The 19685-nt window shown below is 46.9% G+C and overlaps 1 protein-coding gene across 12 annotated transcripts; it reads left to right on the top strand.

The window, feature by feature from the left end:
• The first annotated feature begins 1176 nt into the window (after nucleotides 1-1176).
• Nucleotides 1177-19250, top strand: LOC100828979 (titin homolog). 12 transcript variants are annotated; one of them, XM_024459663.1, is made up of 9 exons: nucleotides 4703-4841; nucleotides 4922-5079; nucleotides 5161-5842; nucleotides 6419-6521; nucleotides 6601-6654; nucleotides 14700-15597; nucleotides 16195-17368; nucleotides 17447-17536; nucleotides 18454-19250. In XM_024459663.1, the coding sequence occupies exons 3-9, from the start codon at nucleotides 5795-5797 to the stop codon at nucleotides 19015-19017; spliced, it is 2931 nt and encodes a 976-aa protein (XP_024315431.1). In that variant the 5' UTR covers nucleotides 4703-4841; nucleotides 4922-5079; nucleotides 5161-5794; the 3' UTR covers nucleotides 19018-19250. The 12 variants fall into 12 exon arrangements, with proteins under 12 accessions (XP_024315430.1, XP_014754620.1, XP_024315440.1 ...); XM_024459672.1 differs by lacking the exons at nucleotides 4703-4841; nucleotides 4922-5079; nucleotides 5161-5842 and adding exons at nucleotides 2179-2319; nucleotides 6728-7015; XM_024459665.1 differs by lacking the exons at nucleotides 4922-5079; nucleotides 5161-5842 and adding an exon at nucleotides 2180-2319.
• The last annotated feature ends 435 nt before the right edge of the window (nucleotides 19251-19685 follow it).

The raw sequence follows: 19685 nt of genomic DNA, 5'->3' as shown, positions 1-19685 counted from the left end.
CACCGAATGATTATGAGATATCACCTGACCTAAAAACATCTACTCCCACCGTCCGGAAATAAGTGACCCCTCCGTCCGGAATTCTATACAAATTCAAGTCACTTATTTTCCGGACAGAGTGAATATGAGATATCCCATCACTTTTTAAAAAGATGCTACTCCCTCCGACCGGAATTACTTGTCAAAATATTACATGTATCTAGACACTTTTTACACATAGATACATCCGTATTTGGGCAAATTTGAGACAAGTAATACCGGTCGGAGGAAGTATTGTTTTTTCATGTAAATAAGAAAAGTTTTTTTCAGAAAAAAAATCGCTTACTTTTCATAAGAATATGCCGATGATTAGCATCTTGTTGTGATCTAAAAGTTTAGCATGGAAATAGTTTTTTGTTATCTGATAAACAGTGATTAAGTGCCAATTATTTCATGTTTGCTATTCTTGTTATTTGCTATTCTTGTTAAGACTCCGTAATAGAAATGTATCCTCTATTTGGACGCATGGAATGTAGCCAACTAGTTTTATAATCTCCACAAAGTATCTGGGACAAACCAATGCATGGGATTTTCAAAATATGTGAAAGGTGTTTTGGCTTCAGTTTCTCATGCGGAAATGGACATGTATCCCAAACCGATATACCAAACCAAGAAGCAACTGCCCGAATAGCCAGCAGTTAAAAAGAGAGAGAGAATTAAAACCAAACAAAATAGTCGGACGTGGAAGTGTACAAACCGTCCTGAACCGCGCTCGTATTAGAGCATGTGCAATGGTTGATAAGACTGTCTTATCTTAGGCATTCCACGTCAATTAGAAAAGACAACAAAACATGTTGTATAATGGGTTATCTCTTAGTGTTCTATCTTAGAATTAATGTTTAGATGAATAAAATTAACTAAATAAATGCTAAGAAAAGCTGAAATCTGGTATAATGGTAAATTTGTCTTATCTTTGCTTTATTATTCTTGTGAAGAGATTATCTCTTAATCAAGAGAAGGTTTATGACTTTTTTTCATTTCTCTCTCTTTTACGTCAGATTTTATCTTATATGGTATCCCTAAGAGAAGACTGACGTCATCCGGTTATGCACGCCCTTAACCGCTGGCCACGTTGGCGTGACGCCACGGCGGAAACGGAAACAAAAACTCTGGAGAAAATTGATTAAATCCACCAAAAATCCGCGATCGCGTCTCCCCTGCCTCCGCCCGCACGTTCCCCCCCTCCAATTCCCAATCCCTTTCTCGCCTACCCCGGCTGCTGCTCCTACTACATCCCGTTCGATCCCGATTTGATTCGTGCAAGTCTTCTTCCGCCGCCTACATCCGAGTCCTACTTGTAGTTCGCTTTCTCCCACTACTCGTTGCTGATCTGCGCCGCCGCGTCGTCGGAGTCGAGCCCCGGTGAATCCCGTGCAGCGTCCTGCGAAGTATTTGCATCTGTTTATATATTTTTGGAAGTATTCTGAAGCGGTTTATGCTGCGAGGCGAGGGGTTCTGGTAGATTTGTATCCGGTCTGCTTGGATTCACTTGCTTTGGAGTTTCCAGGATTCTGGCGAGGATTTAGGGCCGAGGGTTCGATTTGGAGCACCTTTGGCCGTGGGATTGAGGTTCGAAATCCAGGATGCTGAGGAGCACGCGACGCAGGTCCCGCAAGCACGAGCGTGATGAGCGGGATAGGTCTGACTCCGACGAGGACCAGCGGCCGCTGGAGCAGGAGGGTAAGAAGGGATCCGTTAGGGACTCCAAGGGCTCGGATCAGCACGAGAAACGGCTGTTCCCGTCACTGGCAAAGCTTCCGAATGCAGGCGAGGCATCTGGTTCATCGGTGGAGGGGCAGAGGAAGAGGAAGAGCAGAGGGGATGAAGAGGCTGTCACTGGGGATGATAGGTGGAATGGCAGCGGGGAAGATGAGAGGCTTAGCTACTATGATTCAAAGAAGTCGAGGAATTCAGACGCTGATGTGAAGGGAAAGTCTGGAGGGAAGCTTAATGAATCTGATAGGTCCAATGAGGCTGGCAGAAGGAAGTCAGAGAAAGAGGCATTATTGGAGGAACATAGTGCTCGCGAGCATCACCAAGTGAAGGGGAGAGAGAAGGAGCAGGAGGCAGAGAAGTCGAACGCAAGCAAGCAAGTGTTCACTCTGAAGGAAGATGGTATGGACCAGCAGTATAAGATGGCGAAGGATAGGAATAGGGATCATGAAAAAGGGAACGATGGCAAGCATGGTGCATCATTGAAAGCTCTATCAAGAACCAAAGAGGGGAAAACAGAAGATATGGAAAGTGATCGACCAAGGAATAAGAGCAACGGAACTGATGGTAGGTATTTTTCAGCTTGCCCTTCATATTTAAACTTATTATAGAAGTAGTAATGATTAAATTTGCTTTTTTGCTGAACAAAGCACATATGGGACACAAAGCATGTCAGATTGCATAGTTGTGGTTGATGATATTGGTGACAATAGAAGGAGAAACTGCAAATGCAAAAGTTATTAAACTAGAAACTGAAATTATACATCATCATGACCATCTTAAGGTTTCTGACTTGATTTTCTTTCCCTGGTTTTACATATACATAACCACTTATTACAGCACTGGACTTCATCTCATCATACCTTCCCCTGTATTATACCTGATGTATTGTTTTGACATATGAGCAATCATCAACTTGCTTAGGATGCTTTATCTTGTACTTACATTCATGGTATATTCTTCAGTCTTCACTTCAACCAGAAATACATTCTAAATGCAAGCTAAAATGTAGTTTCCAAGGTATCTTTAGAATTAATCATCTGTTTCCTGGTGTCCTCCCCAATGGTATATGCACATATGTAATGTATGGATGCTTAGAAATAGTATGTTCGTGCCCATGAGTCATATACCTTGCATGAGTATTATGCAGATACTATAAAAAGAATGCTCTTGTCTACGATTCATCCACCTTGCATGGGAATTAAAATGCATTGAAGGAGCTCAAAAGGCAAACATTTACATGCTTGTGCCAATGGACACAAGTGTTAACTAAGCTTTAAGGAACTGATGCCACCCTGACCCACATATCATATGGATTTGTATGTCATTGTTGGTGCTTAGTTGTGGAATATTGATGGCACAAAGACCTAGGCTCTTTCGAAGTCAACACAAATGTTGCATTGTCGTGGTGGTGTCACGGCAGATGCCATAGGATGGCTTAACTTGGGGCCGATGGACGATGGAGGATCCGGAGGAGGGAGGACGTGAAGAGAAACACGCACAAGTTGCACAAGCACACACGGATTTACCCAGGTTCGGAGCCCTCTTGCCGAGGTAAGACTCCTACTCCTGCTTTGTTGTATTAGCCGAGATAGAGAAGCTCTACAATGGCGCTCCTTGAGCTGTATTCTTGAAGAAGGAGGAGGAGGAGAAACCCTATATGTCTAAGTGCACCCTCTCTTTCTATAGAGGGGTAAGGTTCTATTTATAGGCTGCTCATGTCACACTGACATGTGGGCTGAGTCTAACGTCATCTTCTTTGGGCCCCGCCGGGCACGCGGCTTGGTTCCCTCCGGGTGGCACCGTAGGGGACAAGACAACTTTACTTTTCCCTGGCACCATGCAGAAAGTACCGCTATCCTCTGCCGGCTTCCGTCAGAGATTCTCTTTCGGTGCTTCCTCTCTGCAGTCGCCTGGCATCGGTACGTAGGCGTTGACCGCTTTTCCTGAGATGATGATGGCGCTGCTTTACTTTGCACCGCGTGGTCAGGATAAGACCGTTGAGAGATCACAGCTATCGCCGAGATCAAGGTACTCGTCCTTATCCTGCAAACTCATAAGACAAAATAGCCATGCCGGCATACGCCTGGGATGCCGGCTTAGTGTTAGTTTGACTTTACGATGCCGGCATATATAACTATGCCGGCCTTGCCTCCGTCATCTCGGCTAGAGTTGTGTCACCATGACCCTACCCGGGGTCATCCCCCCGACACTAGTCCCCGAAGCTGTTGCGGTCCGGCAGAGAAAAATGTCGGGCCACGACAGTTTCCTGTAGACAGGCCACCAAAGCGTACTTGGGCTTAGCCGAGAAAGATGCCGAGACAACCCCAGGTTCTCCTAGCCGAGATCAATCCATTCCGACATTCCGGGTCGGCGTGCTTATCCAGCCCTTAGCCGAGATTTTTTCTCCTCCATGGCCGACAGTTGAAAACTTACTACTGCCGATATAGATGCCACATGTGACTTGGATAATACACTCCTTTAAACTAACGGGAGGATAAGGCAGGAGTTACTGCCATTGCGCTTTTTGAGGCGAGCACGCCATCCCATCGGACAGTAAAGCCGACAGAGCCACTAAGGGGGGAATATCGGTTCCCACGCAGACACTTATCCTCCCAGATCTTGCTGGATTCTCGGCAGCATGCCGCGCAGTAACCAAGCGTGTGCTTTGATGGGAATAACTACCCCAAATCATGCGCAATCTTCCCGTTAGCCACTGAGGTGGTGGGCATGGGGAACTCGCACCCATTACTGCGCCACGGGTATAAGTAACAGGGGAGGGCGAGGGCAGAAAACCCTTCGCACTCTTCGTCCTCCTCTGTTCTCCTGCTCCTTGCGCACTTCGGTAAGTTTTAATTTTTACTTATCTCCTGTTCATATCCGACATATGGTTATGTCGGTGCTTGTCTGATCAATACCTTTCTCGACTCAATTTGACTTCTTTGTGCAGAGGTTCTCTCTTCAGCGACGCGGAGACGGGAATTCCCCGGACAAACGTTTCGCAGCCCCGCGCAGGTCTATCGACGCTGAAGATCCAGATCCAGAGGACTTCATGCCGATCGCCCATGCCGGCCCTCGACGTACCGAGAGTAAGGATCTCCGACATCCCCTTGTAATCCTTTCCATACTTGTTAGCAAAGTATTTACTCTTGCTTTATCCCGTAAATAGCCGACTCGGGCGAGTCTGCTGCCGAGGCATCGGATGCAGGCGCCGGTCCGGGAGAGGCGCGCAGTCTTGAAGCGCGCCGCCGAGAAAGATCTTCCGCAGAATGTGAAGCGGAAGAAAACTGTGGCACGTGGCCGCAAGCCTAAGCCCCTGATCGCCGGGTAAGGCCAATATTACCTCAACCTCTGATGTCGGTTTTCTTCTTTTGTTGTCAAGCAAGCAACTAACTTTTATTTCTGTAGGGAGGCTCTGACGTCCACGCAATCTTAGACGTGCATTGCGTCTGAGATCCCGGCGGCTCCGTCTTCCCGTGCCGAGGCTTCAAACGCGGCCACGGGTGAGGCCGAAACCGCCGCGGATCCGACATCCCCCACCCGGGACGTCGCCCCGAGCGTCGACGCCACGGTCGTCGGCCAGACGGAGACTCCTGCGGCCGGAGCCTCGGCAACCGAGGCCGCTCCTTCCTCGGCCGCAGTCGAGACGTCGACGGAGCCACAAGCCTCGGAGACGCCACGGCAGCCGGCAACGGGTCCCCAGGAACCCCAAGGACCACAGCCGACTCTGACACTGCCTCCGTCTCCATCACAACCGGAAGCCGCCCAAGTTGCTGCCGCGCGGGCCAAGAAGGCTAAAGGCCTCGCTGCCGCGGCAGGATCGGCAGCTCCGGGTTCCACTGGTTCGCAGCCTTCCGACAGGCATCAAGGGGTTCCCCTCCGGACGACCAGCGGGCACAGCTGGGGGTCACTGGGCTAGTTCGTAACGGACTGGAACATCGCCGACAGTTACGAGGTGACCTCCATCACCCTCCAGGCGGCTCGGCAAAGCCCGCTGGTGGGACCTCCACCCGCGGCGACTCCAGAATCGGTGGCCACCCGGATGTACCAAGCAAGGGTGGCCTTGTTTGAGGCCAACCGATCTGCCGAGGTATGAAGAATTCCTTAAAATATTTTTCTTTCAATTCCAGTATAGTACCCATACTCCTAGTCCCCGAGGTTTAGGGCGAGTAAGAATTAGTCGGCCTGAAGCTTATCCCCTTAAAATTTCAAACACTCTGCAACACTTAGAAATGTCAAACACTTATTCCCCAAGACTCAGGCCAGGTTTAGAATAGTCGGACTGAATCTTTAGAAGCTCCAAACACTTATTCCTTGAGATTCAGGCCGGGTTTAGAATAGTCGGCCTGAAGCTTTAGAAGCTTTAAACACTTATTCCTCGGGATTCAGGCCGGGTTTAGACTAGTCGGCTTGAAGCTTTAGAAGCTTCAAACACTTATTCCCCGAGATTCGGGCTGGGTTTAGAATAGTCGGCCTGAAGCTTTAGAAGCTTCAAACACTTATTCCCCGAGATTCGGGCTGGGTTTAGAATAGTCGGCCTGAAGCTTTAGAAGCTTTAAACACTTATTCCCTGAGATTTAGGCCGGGTTTAGAATAGTCGGCCTGAAGCTTGTAATTGCCGACTTCTTTACTGTACCAAACTTACCAGCAAATTGTTGCTTTGCAGTCCTGCATGAACAAATGCACCGCTACCTTCAAGACTTTGGTTGCAAAGTACAAGAAGCTGGAGGCGGAGCACGAGGCTCTGAAGGCTGACCGCAAGAGCCAAAGTAAGTATATTTTATCAGAATAAGATCTTTGTCTGAGTATCGATGTTCTGCAAAGACTAACACTTGTTCTTGTTCACAGCCGAGGACACCGCTCAAGTGGCGGAGCTGCTGAAGCGCGTCGCCGAGGTCCAAGGTAACACTTCATCCCTATTCCGGGTTTCATCCATATTAGATGTTAGCCTCTGTAATATATGTTTGCTAAACAGATGAGAAGACTCGGCTGGCCGAGCAGCATCGGGAGGAAATAACCCGGCCGCAGGCGCAGATTGTGGCGCAGGCCGAGGCGCACCAAACCGAGGTGGGTCAACTCACCTCGGCCCTCTCTTCCCAGGCCGATGAAAAGATCTGCCTGGAAAGTGAGGTGAAAAAGTGCAAGGGTCTAGTTGCCTAACTCGAGACCCGCGCCACTGCCGCCGAGTTGGAAGATGCCGAGAAGACCCAGCTGTTCAAGGTCGTCCGGCACGAACTCATCAAAATTGACAACATGCTGACAAGTAAGTCGCCTTGGTGCATATCTCCTCATCTGATCATTTGTCCGAGTAATAGCGATAGGGTGCCGAAACTCACTACTATTTGCCTGTCTTTGTCAGAATTCTTCCCTCAGTCCCTCGAGGGTGCCCAAGAGGCCGTGAGGACGGCCCGCCGAAAGAGGGATCTGCCAGCAGCAGCAGGGGTGCCGTACGAGTATGACTTGGTGGACTACCTGGTGAGCATTGCGAGCCGGGTCAAGCCACTCAAGTCATTCGGCGTCAACATGCTGAATGCCGGCATCCGGGCCTTTCACGCGCTGTGGCCGGGAGAAGAAGCTCCGACGGACATCCCGGAGTTGGCCAAGCGCTTGCTGGAGGTCGAGTCTTGGCTGAGTGACTGGCGGGAGTCGGCCGAGCGCATCGGCGCCGATGAGGCACTGTTGTTCGTACTGTCCTGGTACGATGGCATCAACCTCGACGTGCTGCAGTCAATGCGTGTCGGCTCCCCCTATCTTACTGATCCCGAGTTGGTCGCCAAGCGCAAGGAGCGGGCTTACTCCTTCATCCAGTATGCCGATGTGCATACGTTTGTGGAAGGCCCGCCATCCGATGCCGAAGCCGAGATGACCAACGGGGGCGAAGAAGCAGCGGACGAGGAAGCTGCTGTTGAGTCAGCCTCCACCGCGACGGATGCGCCGAGTTCCGGCGCCAACAACCCCTCCGTCTCTTCTTAGCTAAGTTAGAAAAAACTTTAGAAATATCATATCCCCGGAATGCTGGGTGCAAATGTAGCCGGAATACTTTTGTTTGTAAGACATCTTGTTTTTAATTTAATTAAGTCTTTTGCTTATTGAATTCCCGATCGAGTCCCCGAGTTCATTTTTTCTCTTAGTGAAATTTTATAACTTCGGTTCTTTTGTTTGCCTTGCCGACGTTCAATGTATGAATCGCAAAGTGATAAAACCACCCTTTCGAAAAAAGCGACTCGACAAATTCGCTCGGCAATAACCGAGTTAAGAAAGAAATGCCGAGTTAAGATAGTGTGCATCTCGGATTGCTTCATTGCTTGTTTCCGCAGTCGCTTTTCATGTGTTCGGTTATTTTATACCCGTCTCTAGCTTGCCATGAAGTCGGGTTGCGGACAGCAACGAAGTCATAGAGGGGATTTTCAACACCGACACACTACTAGACGACATAAGATTACGCAACTAAGCCACGCCGACATACGAAAGATAAATGCAATTCAGCACTTAAATGATATGGAAGTCCCCGAGTTTCTTTTAAGAACTCGGCGGATAATTTCATTGTCTTAAAACATTCAGCATAAGGAAAAAACGATACAAATACTCAGCTCTCAAGTATAGAACGGACAAAGCAAAGCTATGTTCCATGGCCTCTTGGTCTCCTCGCCTGACCGGTCCATCCTGTTCGCCTTGGGGTCTTGTGCATCTATAAGATAATAGGAATCACTGTGGAGCGCTTTGCTCACAATGAAGGGTCCTTCCCATGGAGGTAATAGTTTGTGCATGCCGGCTGTGCGTTGCACAAGTCGGAGGACGAAGATCTCCTTCCCGGAAAACTCACGGGCTGACCTTTCGACTGTGATAACGCCTTAGGTGTTGTTGATAGATGACCGATCGAGATAAAGCCAATTCTCGTGCTTCTTCGAGCAAGTCGACATCATTTTCTCGGGCCTCTTTTACCTTGGCTTCCGTATACATGGTTACTCGTGATTGGAATAGTCTTGAGTTCGGATGCCGGCATATGAATCTTGCTGGCATATCTCTGGCAGCCGTTACATTTCCTAACTATATCTTCTGCTTCCTGCAGTGCACTCGGCCAATAGAAACCATGTCGGAAAGCTTTGCCCACTAGCGTTCTCGAACACGCGTGATGACCACACTCCCCCTGATGAATATCCCGGAGTATTTCTTGCCCTTCTTCCGGCTCGACGCATCGCTGTAGGACGTTAGTAACGCTCCTCTTGTAAAGCTCGCCATTGATGATGGTGTACGCCTTCGCCCTTCTCTGAATTCGTCTTGCCAACACTTCCTCTTCCGGGAGATTCCCATCTTTGAGGTAAGACATTATCGGTTGCGCCCAAGCCGGCACAGAACGAGTAGTGAAGATCGGCTCATCCGGTACATCTATATCCATTGGCTCAACCGCCATTGCTTCTGCCGAATTAAGGCACTCAATCCTCGGGTTACTGGAACTGTTGCCACTGTCAATGTCCATGGGGGTGCCGTCGGCATCTGAGCTTGCCGGGATGAATATGGACTCCGATTCTGGTGATGGCTTGATGGATGGTTTGCGTAAATGCTCTAACGTCACACCAGCCGAAATTGCCTGTCGTGTGGAGCCGAGTTTCGATAATGTGTCGGCTGCCTCATTTTCCGCCCGAGGTATGTGGTGAAATTCACACCCTTCGAAGTGGCCACTGATCTTCTGAACATTGAACCGGTATAGCGCCATGTTGGCGTCCAACGCATCCCAGTTACCGGAAGCTTGCTGGACGACCAGATCGGAATCACCAAAGCATTGAATCCGGCGGACTCCAATTTCTTTCGCCATCTTCAGTCCGTGCACAAGTGCCTCATACTCGGCAACATTGTTGGATGCTGCGAAGTGAATTTGCAATGCGTACTTAAGTTGGTCGCGCTTTGGCGAGGTCAGAACTATGCCGGCATCAAGCCCACTTTTCATCTTAGAGCCGTCAAAATGCATTTTCCAGTAGTTAATTTCCGGGGGTGGTGGTTCATACTCCATCTCGGCCCAATCCACCAGGAAATCCGCCAGAGCCTGAGATTTCACGGCATCCCGTCTGTCGTATTGCAGCGCATAGGGTGCCAACTCGATAGCCTATTTTGCGACTCAGCCGCTTGCGTCTTTGTTACTCATGATTTCCGAGACGGGCGCCTCACATATAACTCGAATCTGATGTGCCTCAAAGTAATGCTTTAGCTTCTTTGCCGCCGTATATACGCCGTACGCCATTCTTTGGTAATGGGGATAATTCTACTTGGACGACGATAACACCTCGCTCAAGTAATATACCGGCCTCTGCACCGATTTGCCATTTTCATCCCTTTCCACTACGATCACGGCACTAATGACTCGGTTCGTTGCTGCTATGTATAACAACATAGGCTCCTTCTCCATCGACGAAGCTAATATTGGTGTTGTAGCAATCATGTTCTTCAGCTCTTGAAAAAACTAGGTTTGCCTGTGGCGTCCACACAAATTTGTCGGTTTTCTTCATCAACTGATATAAGGGCATAGCCTTTTCACCTAGCCGACTAACGAAACGACTCAGCGATCCTAGGCATCCAATGAATTTCTGCACATCTTTGAGGCACTTCGGCAATTTCATTCTTTCTATAGCGGCAATTTTCACATGGTTTGTTTCTATACCTCGGCTTGATGCCAGGAACCCAAGCAATTTTCCTACCGGCACACCGAATGTGCATTTGGCCGGGTTCAGTCTCATTCGGAATCTTCTCAGATTTGCGAATGTTTCCCGGATATCATCCAGGAGCGTGGCGCTTTCCTTGGTTTTTATGACGACGTTGTCGACATATACTTGCACATTTTTGCCGAGTTGATCGTGCAAGCATTTCTGCATGCACCTTTGATAAGTGGCCCCTGCATTTCTCAAACCGAATGGCATAGTGCGATATCAATAAGCCCCGAACGGGGTGATAAATGATGTCTTTATTTGATCATTAGGGTTCAGTGGTATTTGATGAAAACCAGAGTACGCGTCTACAAAAGACAGCAACTCACACCCGGCAGTGGAGTCGATCACTTGATCGATCCGAGGTAACGGAAATGGATCTTTGGGACATGCCTTGTTTAGGCTGGTGTAGTCGATACACATGCGCCACATGCTGCCGTGTCAGCATCCTTGGGCAAACCACGCTATGGCTTGCGATTCCACTATCCCTTCGCAGGAATTGCGGAGATTGTTCCACTTGATCAGGTAATCCCGGTCAGTCTCGTTGTCTCTTTGCTTGCACATGGACAACTGTTGAGGACGATTCGGCCTCTTGTAAGTGCTAGTGAAATTGCTGACAAAAGCTTTTTCGAAGTCTATCCAGCAATTGATGCTGCCTTTCGGCAAGTTGTTCAGCCATATCCTTGCCGGTCCTACCAGCATTTGGGGTACATAACGTACATCCCATCTGCGGTTGCCGCCTGCCACGCTCACCGCCGTGACATAGTCTTCCAGCCAATCTTCCGGCTTAGTGCTGCTGTCATACGTTCTTGTACCCCTGAGCAGCTGGAAACCGGGGGCTGATCTCTCCCTCATGATCCGATGCGCAAAGCAACGCGGTCCCGGAGGGCCTTGCTCCTCTAGAAGCTCGGACAAATAAATTCTGTCAAGCCGATGTCAGGCATCCAGAGGTGATACTTGTCTGTTCCCAACTCGGGCTCCGAGCGGGCTGAGATTGTCACGCTCTCGCCTGATATAACCCTCGTCGCCCATAGCAGAGTACCCGTCATCGTAACGATCATACCGGCGATCTTCACCTCGATAGGGGGGGTTGCGCCTGACACCCTGCTGTCCTGCAGCAGTATTGGGTGCCGGACCCCGAGGTCGGTGTCCATGATCAAACGAGTAACGTTCTTGCTGGTCTCGGCGATTGTCGTCGGGACGCAGGCCACTTTGGCTGTCATCAACCCTTCTGACTATCTGTTTCTCTGCCAGAGACGGGTCATAACGCTCCAGCTGCTTATTCCGGCCAGAGTTTACGCTTTTGTCCCGTTTGCCACCAGGTGAGGACGCTTGCTTGTCAACGCGGCCACTGGCATCTGCAGGCGAGTGAATAACCTAAGACGTGCCGGGTTTGCCGTGCATTCTCATATACGCCTCATTCTGCTCGTTAGCTGTTTGGAGCAGCTCTTTCACGCGCAGCTGCTGCTGCCGAAGTGCCTCTCCCGTAAGATTCGGCAACTCATCAGCCGCAGCATCGGCATCCCTGAGATTTTTGACAGGGGTATTGTATTTCGGCTTCAGTGCCGAGGCAAAACTTGCCGACGCTGCTGGTGCACCCCTGCCATCTCTTGTCATCTCGGCATTCAAGTTCTTACCACGATTAGGCACCTCCCTAACTCGGCTAGGGTTAGTAAACGCAGTAGAACTAAGACCATGGGCTTTGTTATACTCAGGAGCGAGATGTCGAGCTGTTGTCTTTCAGCAGCTTCTGTCTCTCCAACTCCAACTCCGCCTGCAGCTGGGCCGGGTTAGCGTTCGACGCTACCGGCGCGGTCAGCCGTTCGATGGAGGCCTGGATCTGAGTTGGCTTCGGCGGCAGAGCTGATGTGCCGGCTTGAGCGGCGATGTTCTCCGGCTTCTCCAAGGGGAGCTTCGCCGTTCTGCCGGACTTGGTTGGGACCGCGCCACTTCCTGCAGCGTCCCTTCCCGCATCGACGCCATGAGCCGTCACCATGACCTCCACACGGTTAGCGGGGCAGTCGGCGTTCCGGCCGCGGACCGTGCAGATGGCGGGGGGATCTTCGGCCATCGCCACCTGCTCTGGGTACCTGCAGGGACTGTCGGTAGCAACATAAACCTCGTGCATGCCGAAGTTGATGAAGCGGCCTGCACAGGGAAGCGATGCACCGTTGAAGCAGCCCGCGTTGTTGTCGATGAAGCCCAGAGAGCCGAATCTCTGGACCAAACCGGAGACCACGCGCTTCCCGTCCGGATGAAAACTCCAGCAAGCGCCGCTGCTGGCCCCACGGTGGGCGCCAACTGTCGTGGTGGTGTCACGGCAGATGCCATAGGATGGCTTAACTTGGGGTCGATGGACGATGGAGGATCCGGAGGAGGGAGGACGTGAAGAGAAACACGCACAAGTTGCACAAGCACACACGGATTTACCCAGGTTCGGAGCCCTCTTGCCGAGGTAAGACTCCTACTCTTACTTTGTTGTATTAGCCGAGATAGAGAAGCTCTACAATGGCGCTCCTTGAGCTGTATTCCTGAAGAAGGAGAAGAAGGAGGAGGAGGAGGAGGAGGAGAAACCCTATATGTCTAAGTGCACCCTCTCTTTCTACAGAGGGGTAAGGTTCTATTTATAGGCCGCCCATGTCACACTGACATGTGGGCCGAGTCTAACGTCATCTTCTTTGGGCCCCGTCGGGCACACGGCTTGGTTCCCTCCGGGTGGCACCGTAGGGGACAAGACAACTTTACTTTTCCCTGGCACCCTGCAGAAAGTACCGCTATCCTCTGCCGGCTTCCGTCAGAAATTCTCTTTCGGTGCTTCCTCTCTGCAGTTGCCTGGCATCGGTACGTAGGTGCTGACCGCTTTTCCTGAGATGATGATGGCGCTGCTTTACTTTGCACCGCGTGGTCAGGATAAGACCGTTGAGAGATCTCGGCAACAAGGTGCTCGTCCTTATCCTGCAAACTCATAAGACAAAATAGCCATGCCGGCATGCGCCTGGGATGCCGGCTTAGTGTTAGTTTGACTTTACGATGCCGGCATATATAACTATGCCGGCCTTGCCTCCGTCATCTCGGCTAGAGTTGTGTCGCCATGACCCTACCCGGGGTCATCCCCCCGACATGCATGTTTTTGTATTATGTAGCCTAGGGACTAGGGAGGGTGGAACTTGTACGTTGTGTGTGCACACATGTATGTGTTGCAGTGTTGTCAAGTTTTTTTTTGTGGCATATCATGGTGTTAAATGTGTTAAGAATCAGTTTATTTAAATTATGATTTGACAAGTATTTTATCTATAATTTACCAAGTAGAAAGTTTATACCCCTTAGTCTCATCATGAAGATCCACATGCCCTCAAGTTATAACTGAGTATCCCTTCATCTTGACATGTAAAGTAAAATGCCTGTATTGGAGAGCACAGTTCAGAGATAGATTAAAGTTGACATGATTCAACAGGTCATACATAATAGGCGCACCTACATAATAATAGCATCTGGTGCTTGTGCATAATGCATAAAAGTTGTGACCATACAAGACTGCATAGATATGATAATGTGCAACCGCAGGTGCAGGTGGGGGTCTGCATTGTGTACTCCAGCTGTCCATGAAGCATTTGACAGTTTGTAGTTTTGTACACTTGATGAGAGTATGTTAACACTTGATACCATTTACAATTACAGCTAATTTGAAGAATAAAATTAATGAACGTCTGACAGGTCGGGGAGGGGTCAGGGATGCTGGAACCCCAGGAAAGCAAATTCCGCATTCATTTTAATTCTTGATAAATGAACCATTCATTATATTGTCAAGATGGTTTCAATGTGAAAAAATGTTATATGTGACTTGTTCCTATGCAGTGGTAGAATGTATGTCATCTCAAATAGTTTATGCTGTCTTGTTTCTTATCTATTCAGTATTCTTTTCAGAACAGGCTATCTGACTATCATATCTGTATTGTTTCTTGTCTATTCAGTATTCTCATTTTGAAAACTGGCTATCTGACTATCATGGCATCTCAACAATTATTGAGCCATCTGCATCATCCATTGTTCTATGCTCATGTCCCTATTGTGAAAGCCGTTTCGTAAGGACACCGCCTATGGTCATAATATCAGGATTGTAATAAATACCACATTAATCAAAAGAAGATATTTGTGTGCTTTTATTGCGAGTTTTACTTTCTGAGCATGTTATATATCTCTGGAGCATTTTTATTAACATTTCTATTGATAATATTGTTTTCATTCTATTAGTGGACCATCAACATCAAGATGAGTTGCACAGTGGAGAGCGGAGGCACAGGAAAATAAAGGATCACTCTGATGGGAAAGATGAATCACAAAGTGGCAGCAGGGACAGGCAAACCATGCCTAGGGATGTTCGTACCAAAGTTGCTGGATGTTATGAAGAACAACACACAGATGAGAAGGCCAAAGGTGACATGTCTAGAGGTCTGGAAAAACGTAAAGAAGAAAAATACAAGGATGATAGGTCCAAAGCTCATGATAGATATAAAAATAATAAATACATAGATGATAGGCAAAAAGAAGAGGAAAGGCGCGGAGATGAAAGGTATAAAGAGGAAAGCTCTCGACATGAAGATAGGCATAGGGATGGAAAATACAGAGAGGAAAGATCGAGAGAGGACAGGCATAATAAGGACGAAAGATACAAAGAGAAGCCTAGGAATGAAAGATCTGATAACAGCTCTCGGGAGAGACACCGAGATGATAGTTATAGAAATCATAGGAATCAAGATGGTGGATCATGGGATGTGCGATCGTCAAAGGACAACACTAGAGACAGGTCTTTGGAAAAGCACTACAAAGAAGAACATAGTTACTCAGAGAACAGATACAATAAAAATATACTTTATGAAAATGAGGGCAACCCATCTGTTGCTGATCTTAGGAGCTCTAAGTATAGAGATAATAACAAAGGGGAAAAAAGGTCCTATGAAGAAAGTGCTCTTAATGGTGATAGGGAAACTCACAATGCAAAAGAATATCATGGAGATGCCACTAAACGCAGGTCTGAGGTAGGTAGTGAAGATCTTAGACGGGAATATGAGAAATTTGATTCTCGGAAGAGGGATTTTGAGAGAAAGAGCTCCACTAGATCGAGCACATATCCTGCCAAGGAGCAAAGCAGGTAATTTCTTCCACTGTCCTAATGGGAGTGAACATTATCTTTATGCCTTTATTAGATTCTATTTCTTTTAAATGAATTTATTTTCTATAATGCTGCAAATACTCAAAACAGATAAAGCTCAACAAATGAGCTACAAAAACTCGGATTTCTTCTCAAATAATAAAAACACTACTGAGTCGTCATAAAGAGATCTAGACTATATGAAGATTATTTGTGTGTTAATCTGAGTCATGGAGCTACTTTGTCTTGTTGAAGATGGATTTTTTTAAAGTATTGGAAGATAGATTAGTGGAGCACAAGTTAAGTTTCTTTTTCTCTTTTGGACATGTATTCACAGGCTCTTTTTAACAGAGCTAGGAATTGTTAAGAGTGAGAACTTCTCATCATGTAGGACTGTTAGAATTGTAGGACTGTTAAAAAGTTACAAACTGAATACATGTGTGTCATGGGCGTACATACCTATAGGAGGTGCAGCCCTAGGTATCAAATAAGGGACGATATCCCAGTAGCGTCTTCTAGGCAAGAGATACGATAGGAATATTATTGTTCATGGCAACGTGACTATCTGAAAATTTACCAGATCATTGTTCATTTCAGGCATTGCACGAAACAAGAAGAACCCTCACCCGGGGAATATGGTGCTGCTCTTGGAAGACATAGACATGCATCTGACTTTCAGTCTGTTGAGGATCAGAACAAACTTGATGCCAATTGCAATGAATTGTCTCTTCCCTCACAAAATGATGGAAGTTTGAGATCTGATGGCCGATCAGTCCATTTTAGTGAGAGACTACCATCAGCGAGTGATCAGCAAGTTTTGATCCGGAGCAATCTGAGGCATAGTCATGATACTAGTGATGGCTCAATGAAGAAAGGTAATACTAGGCATAATGATTTATTATTGAACCGTCAAGCTACCGAGAATTATCAAACAGCATCACCAGGGCATCTCCACCCGCCACCTGATAGATCTGAGATGGATAGCCAAATAGAGTTTGATGATGATAACTGGAGTCAGATTAGAGAACGCAGATCAAGCAGCCGCTCTAGAAGAAGCGGTACTGTTGATAATGCAAGAGGACATGGTAACACTTGGAATAATCCTTCTTCATGGTCTTCACCAATACCTAATGGTTTTGGTCCTTTCCACCATGGGCCTCAAATCCCTGGTTTTCACCCAGCTATGCACCACTTCCATCAATCTTTATATGGGATACGGCCTTCTATGGAGACAAATCACACCGGGGTTCCTTATCCTATGCATGGACATCCTGAAAGTTTTTCTCATTGTGCACAATCATTTCAGTGGCACAATCCTGCTGAAGACCCATATCTCTCTCAATTGCCAGGTTGGGATGCAAGCAGAAGTGTCTTTGAAGAACACTCACACAGCTATGACAGACATGAACTAGTCAGGAATAAAGATCCTGATTTTCAACAGCAGTCAGAGGTGCCACCTTTGTCTCATACTTCTGACAAGCCTATATTGACGCAATTCCCAGGTCAAAATCGAAGTGAGAGCGCTGAGGTCAAAACAGTTGATGAGACCAATGCTGAAAAAACTGATGCACATGCTCCAAAATATAGATCTAATAGCAAGCCTGTGCCTTCTAGCGTAGAAGTGGGTTCTCGGTTTTGCTCTAACTACTTTAAGAGGCTTCACATTTCTACAAGCCTTGCTTCACCAGAGTTGTACAAACAATGTGTTACAATGACGATGGAGTTGGAGCCGTCTGCATCATGTAAAGCTACCATGAAACGGTCCTTAAAGGTATTTGGAATGATTAACAACTGTTTAAAAAATGTTTTAGTTTATTATTAATATTAACCATTACTTTCCCTTTTCTAGAGTAGTAAAGATGAGCACGGATACCAAGCGCATGGTTTCAAACACATTATGCAATCCATATTTTCTGGGAAAACAACTTCCATATTTGAGGTACATTTCTCCAGGATTAACAATGGTTTCGAAAGACCCAGCAAGCATTCATGATAGCGTACCAACAGTGCATGAATGGTGCTGTTTAATACTTCCTCTGTTCCATAATTCTTGTCTCAAATTTGACCAAAAATGGATGTATCTATTCTTAAAAAGTGTCTAGATACATGTAATATTTCGACAAGAATTATGGAACGGAGGGAGTATTTGTCACATCTGCCAGTCACCCTGTTATGCAAGCCTCTTGAGTAGGGCTTTTTCCTTCACTTGATAAGCTCCTAGAAACATAATCTTTGTGCCTACCTGGCATGGGCTATATGGCTTCTAAGCTGAAGTCCACACAGAACCATATATGTATGCATAAACCATGTGGCTGCCTGTTGCCAAAATTTTGGCTTACATGGTTTGATTGTTTGATTGTTTGTATTGAGGAATTTCTACCTATGCATGGCATTGGAAAATCATACTCCCTCCGTCTGGAAATAAGTGACTTGGATTTGTATAGATTTTTATACAAATCCAAGTCACTTATTTCCGGACGGAGGGAGTACATGAAACATGCCACAGTGCTTTGCATGTCTATGCCACATGCTAGACCACCCTAGAGCTTTCAAACTCATAACTATCGTTGTAGTTGACTTATCCTATCTTATCTCATTGTCTTCCTAATTTATTTATTTATTTTCAGCCCAATGTGTTAAATTTTGCAATAGATAAAGTATGGCACTAGTAATTACCAGCTCAGATGATTGTTTGGTAGCATAAAGAGGTATCAAGTTGTTAATGGAATGCTTATATAACTTATGAATTGTTACACCATAACCTTCTTAATTTTTGATCTATTATTCCTCTAATTGGTTTATAGCCATTTGCTATGAAGTACAGGAATCCTAAATGCATTACTCTGTGTTCTACAGAAAGCCATGGCGCTTTATAGTTCAAGTGCTGGTTCCGTGAAATCCAAATCCCCCGCATCATCTTCACAACCAGAAAGTGAAGAGGTGATTAAGGGGCCTTCTGTGGACATGGTGGATGAAGGCCATGTTACTGTCAGCGAAGTGCAGGCATTGCCTTGTACTGGTATGTCTGATGAAGTGCACAATAACAACCCGGCACATCACGGAACTGATTTTGGCATGTCAGGTGACTCTGGGTTAGCAAAAGATTGCAGCAACATAGAAGAAGACAATGTAACCTCAGATACCGGAGACAAAAGTTTCATCAGCAACCATCTTGAGGGGCGTGCTTGTTATACTGAGGAACAAGTTCCGAATAACGGTGAGGGGGGGCTCCTTCCTGATGCCAAAGCTCTGCAACCTTGTTGCAACTCAGTAGGCGGTATTACTGACGTTCCCAAAGAGCAATTTTCTGGTGTCATTTCTGATGCTGCTTTTGCGTCTTGTCCTCAGGCGTGCGAAGGTGCCATACCAGATTGTAGTTTTAATTTAAACCGGATACCTTGCTCTCCTGGGAGCACTTAAAACATTTATTCCATTTGTTCGTCCCATTAGTATCCCATTACCTCCGGTTGGTATCCCCATCCCATTAGTATCCCATTTCCCTCCGGCTGGTATCCCCATGCGTGTTTTGTCCCCCTTTTCTCATCATGTCTTGTTTTTCTTGGAGAATGGCAGCATTCTCCGGTGTGCGCCCCTTGTTATGCTGCTCTGTGTGGCAGCTTGTGTCATCAATAATAAAAGTTGTTTTCTCCATCTTTTAGAAATTTCCAACACAGAAAAGGCAACAAGTACTTTGTTTTTGTAGGGTATAGGTTATCGTCTCTTTTGAATTATCTGTTTGCGTTAATTTTTCTTCTGCTTTAAGAAACTTTTGGTCGTTTCCATGTGTATTCATGGAGGCAGCGCATATACAATTTAAAATCTCAAATCCAGGTTGTATGTCCGGTTTGTGAAAAACAGATAGAAACTATCCCGAAGTTAGAATTGATTTTGATTTTTCTTTTTAATTATGTTCTTTCCCATATGACCATGAACATGCCTTGCAATGGTGTCTAGTAAGGTTCATTCCTTCCTGAATGCACAGCTCCGGTGGAAGGAATTTGGGCAGCTATGTTTAGTGAAACGACCAATATTGTAACACCAAGGTGCTTAAAAAGTTACAGGCAGACATCCGAGGCAGCAACAGCCAA

The sequence above is a fragment of the Brachypodium distachyon genome, chromosome 2 (assembly GCF_000005505.3).
Source record: "Brachypodium distachyon strain Bd21 chromosome 2, Brachypodium_distachyon_v3.0, whole genome shotgun sequence".
Taxonomy (NCBI): Eukaryota; Viridiplantae; Streptophyta; class Magnoliopsida; order Poales; family Poaceae; genus Brachypodium; species Brachypodium distachyon.
The sequence above is the reverse complement of the archived record's forward strand: the minus strand, read 5'-3'. Positions and strand labels throughout refer to the sequence as shown.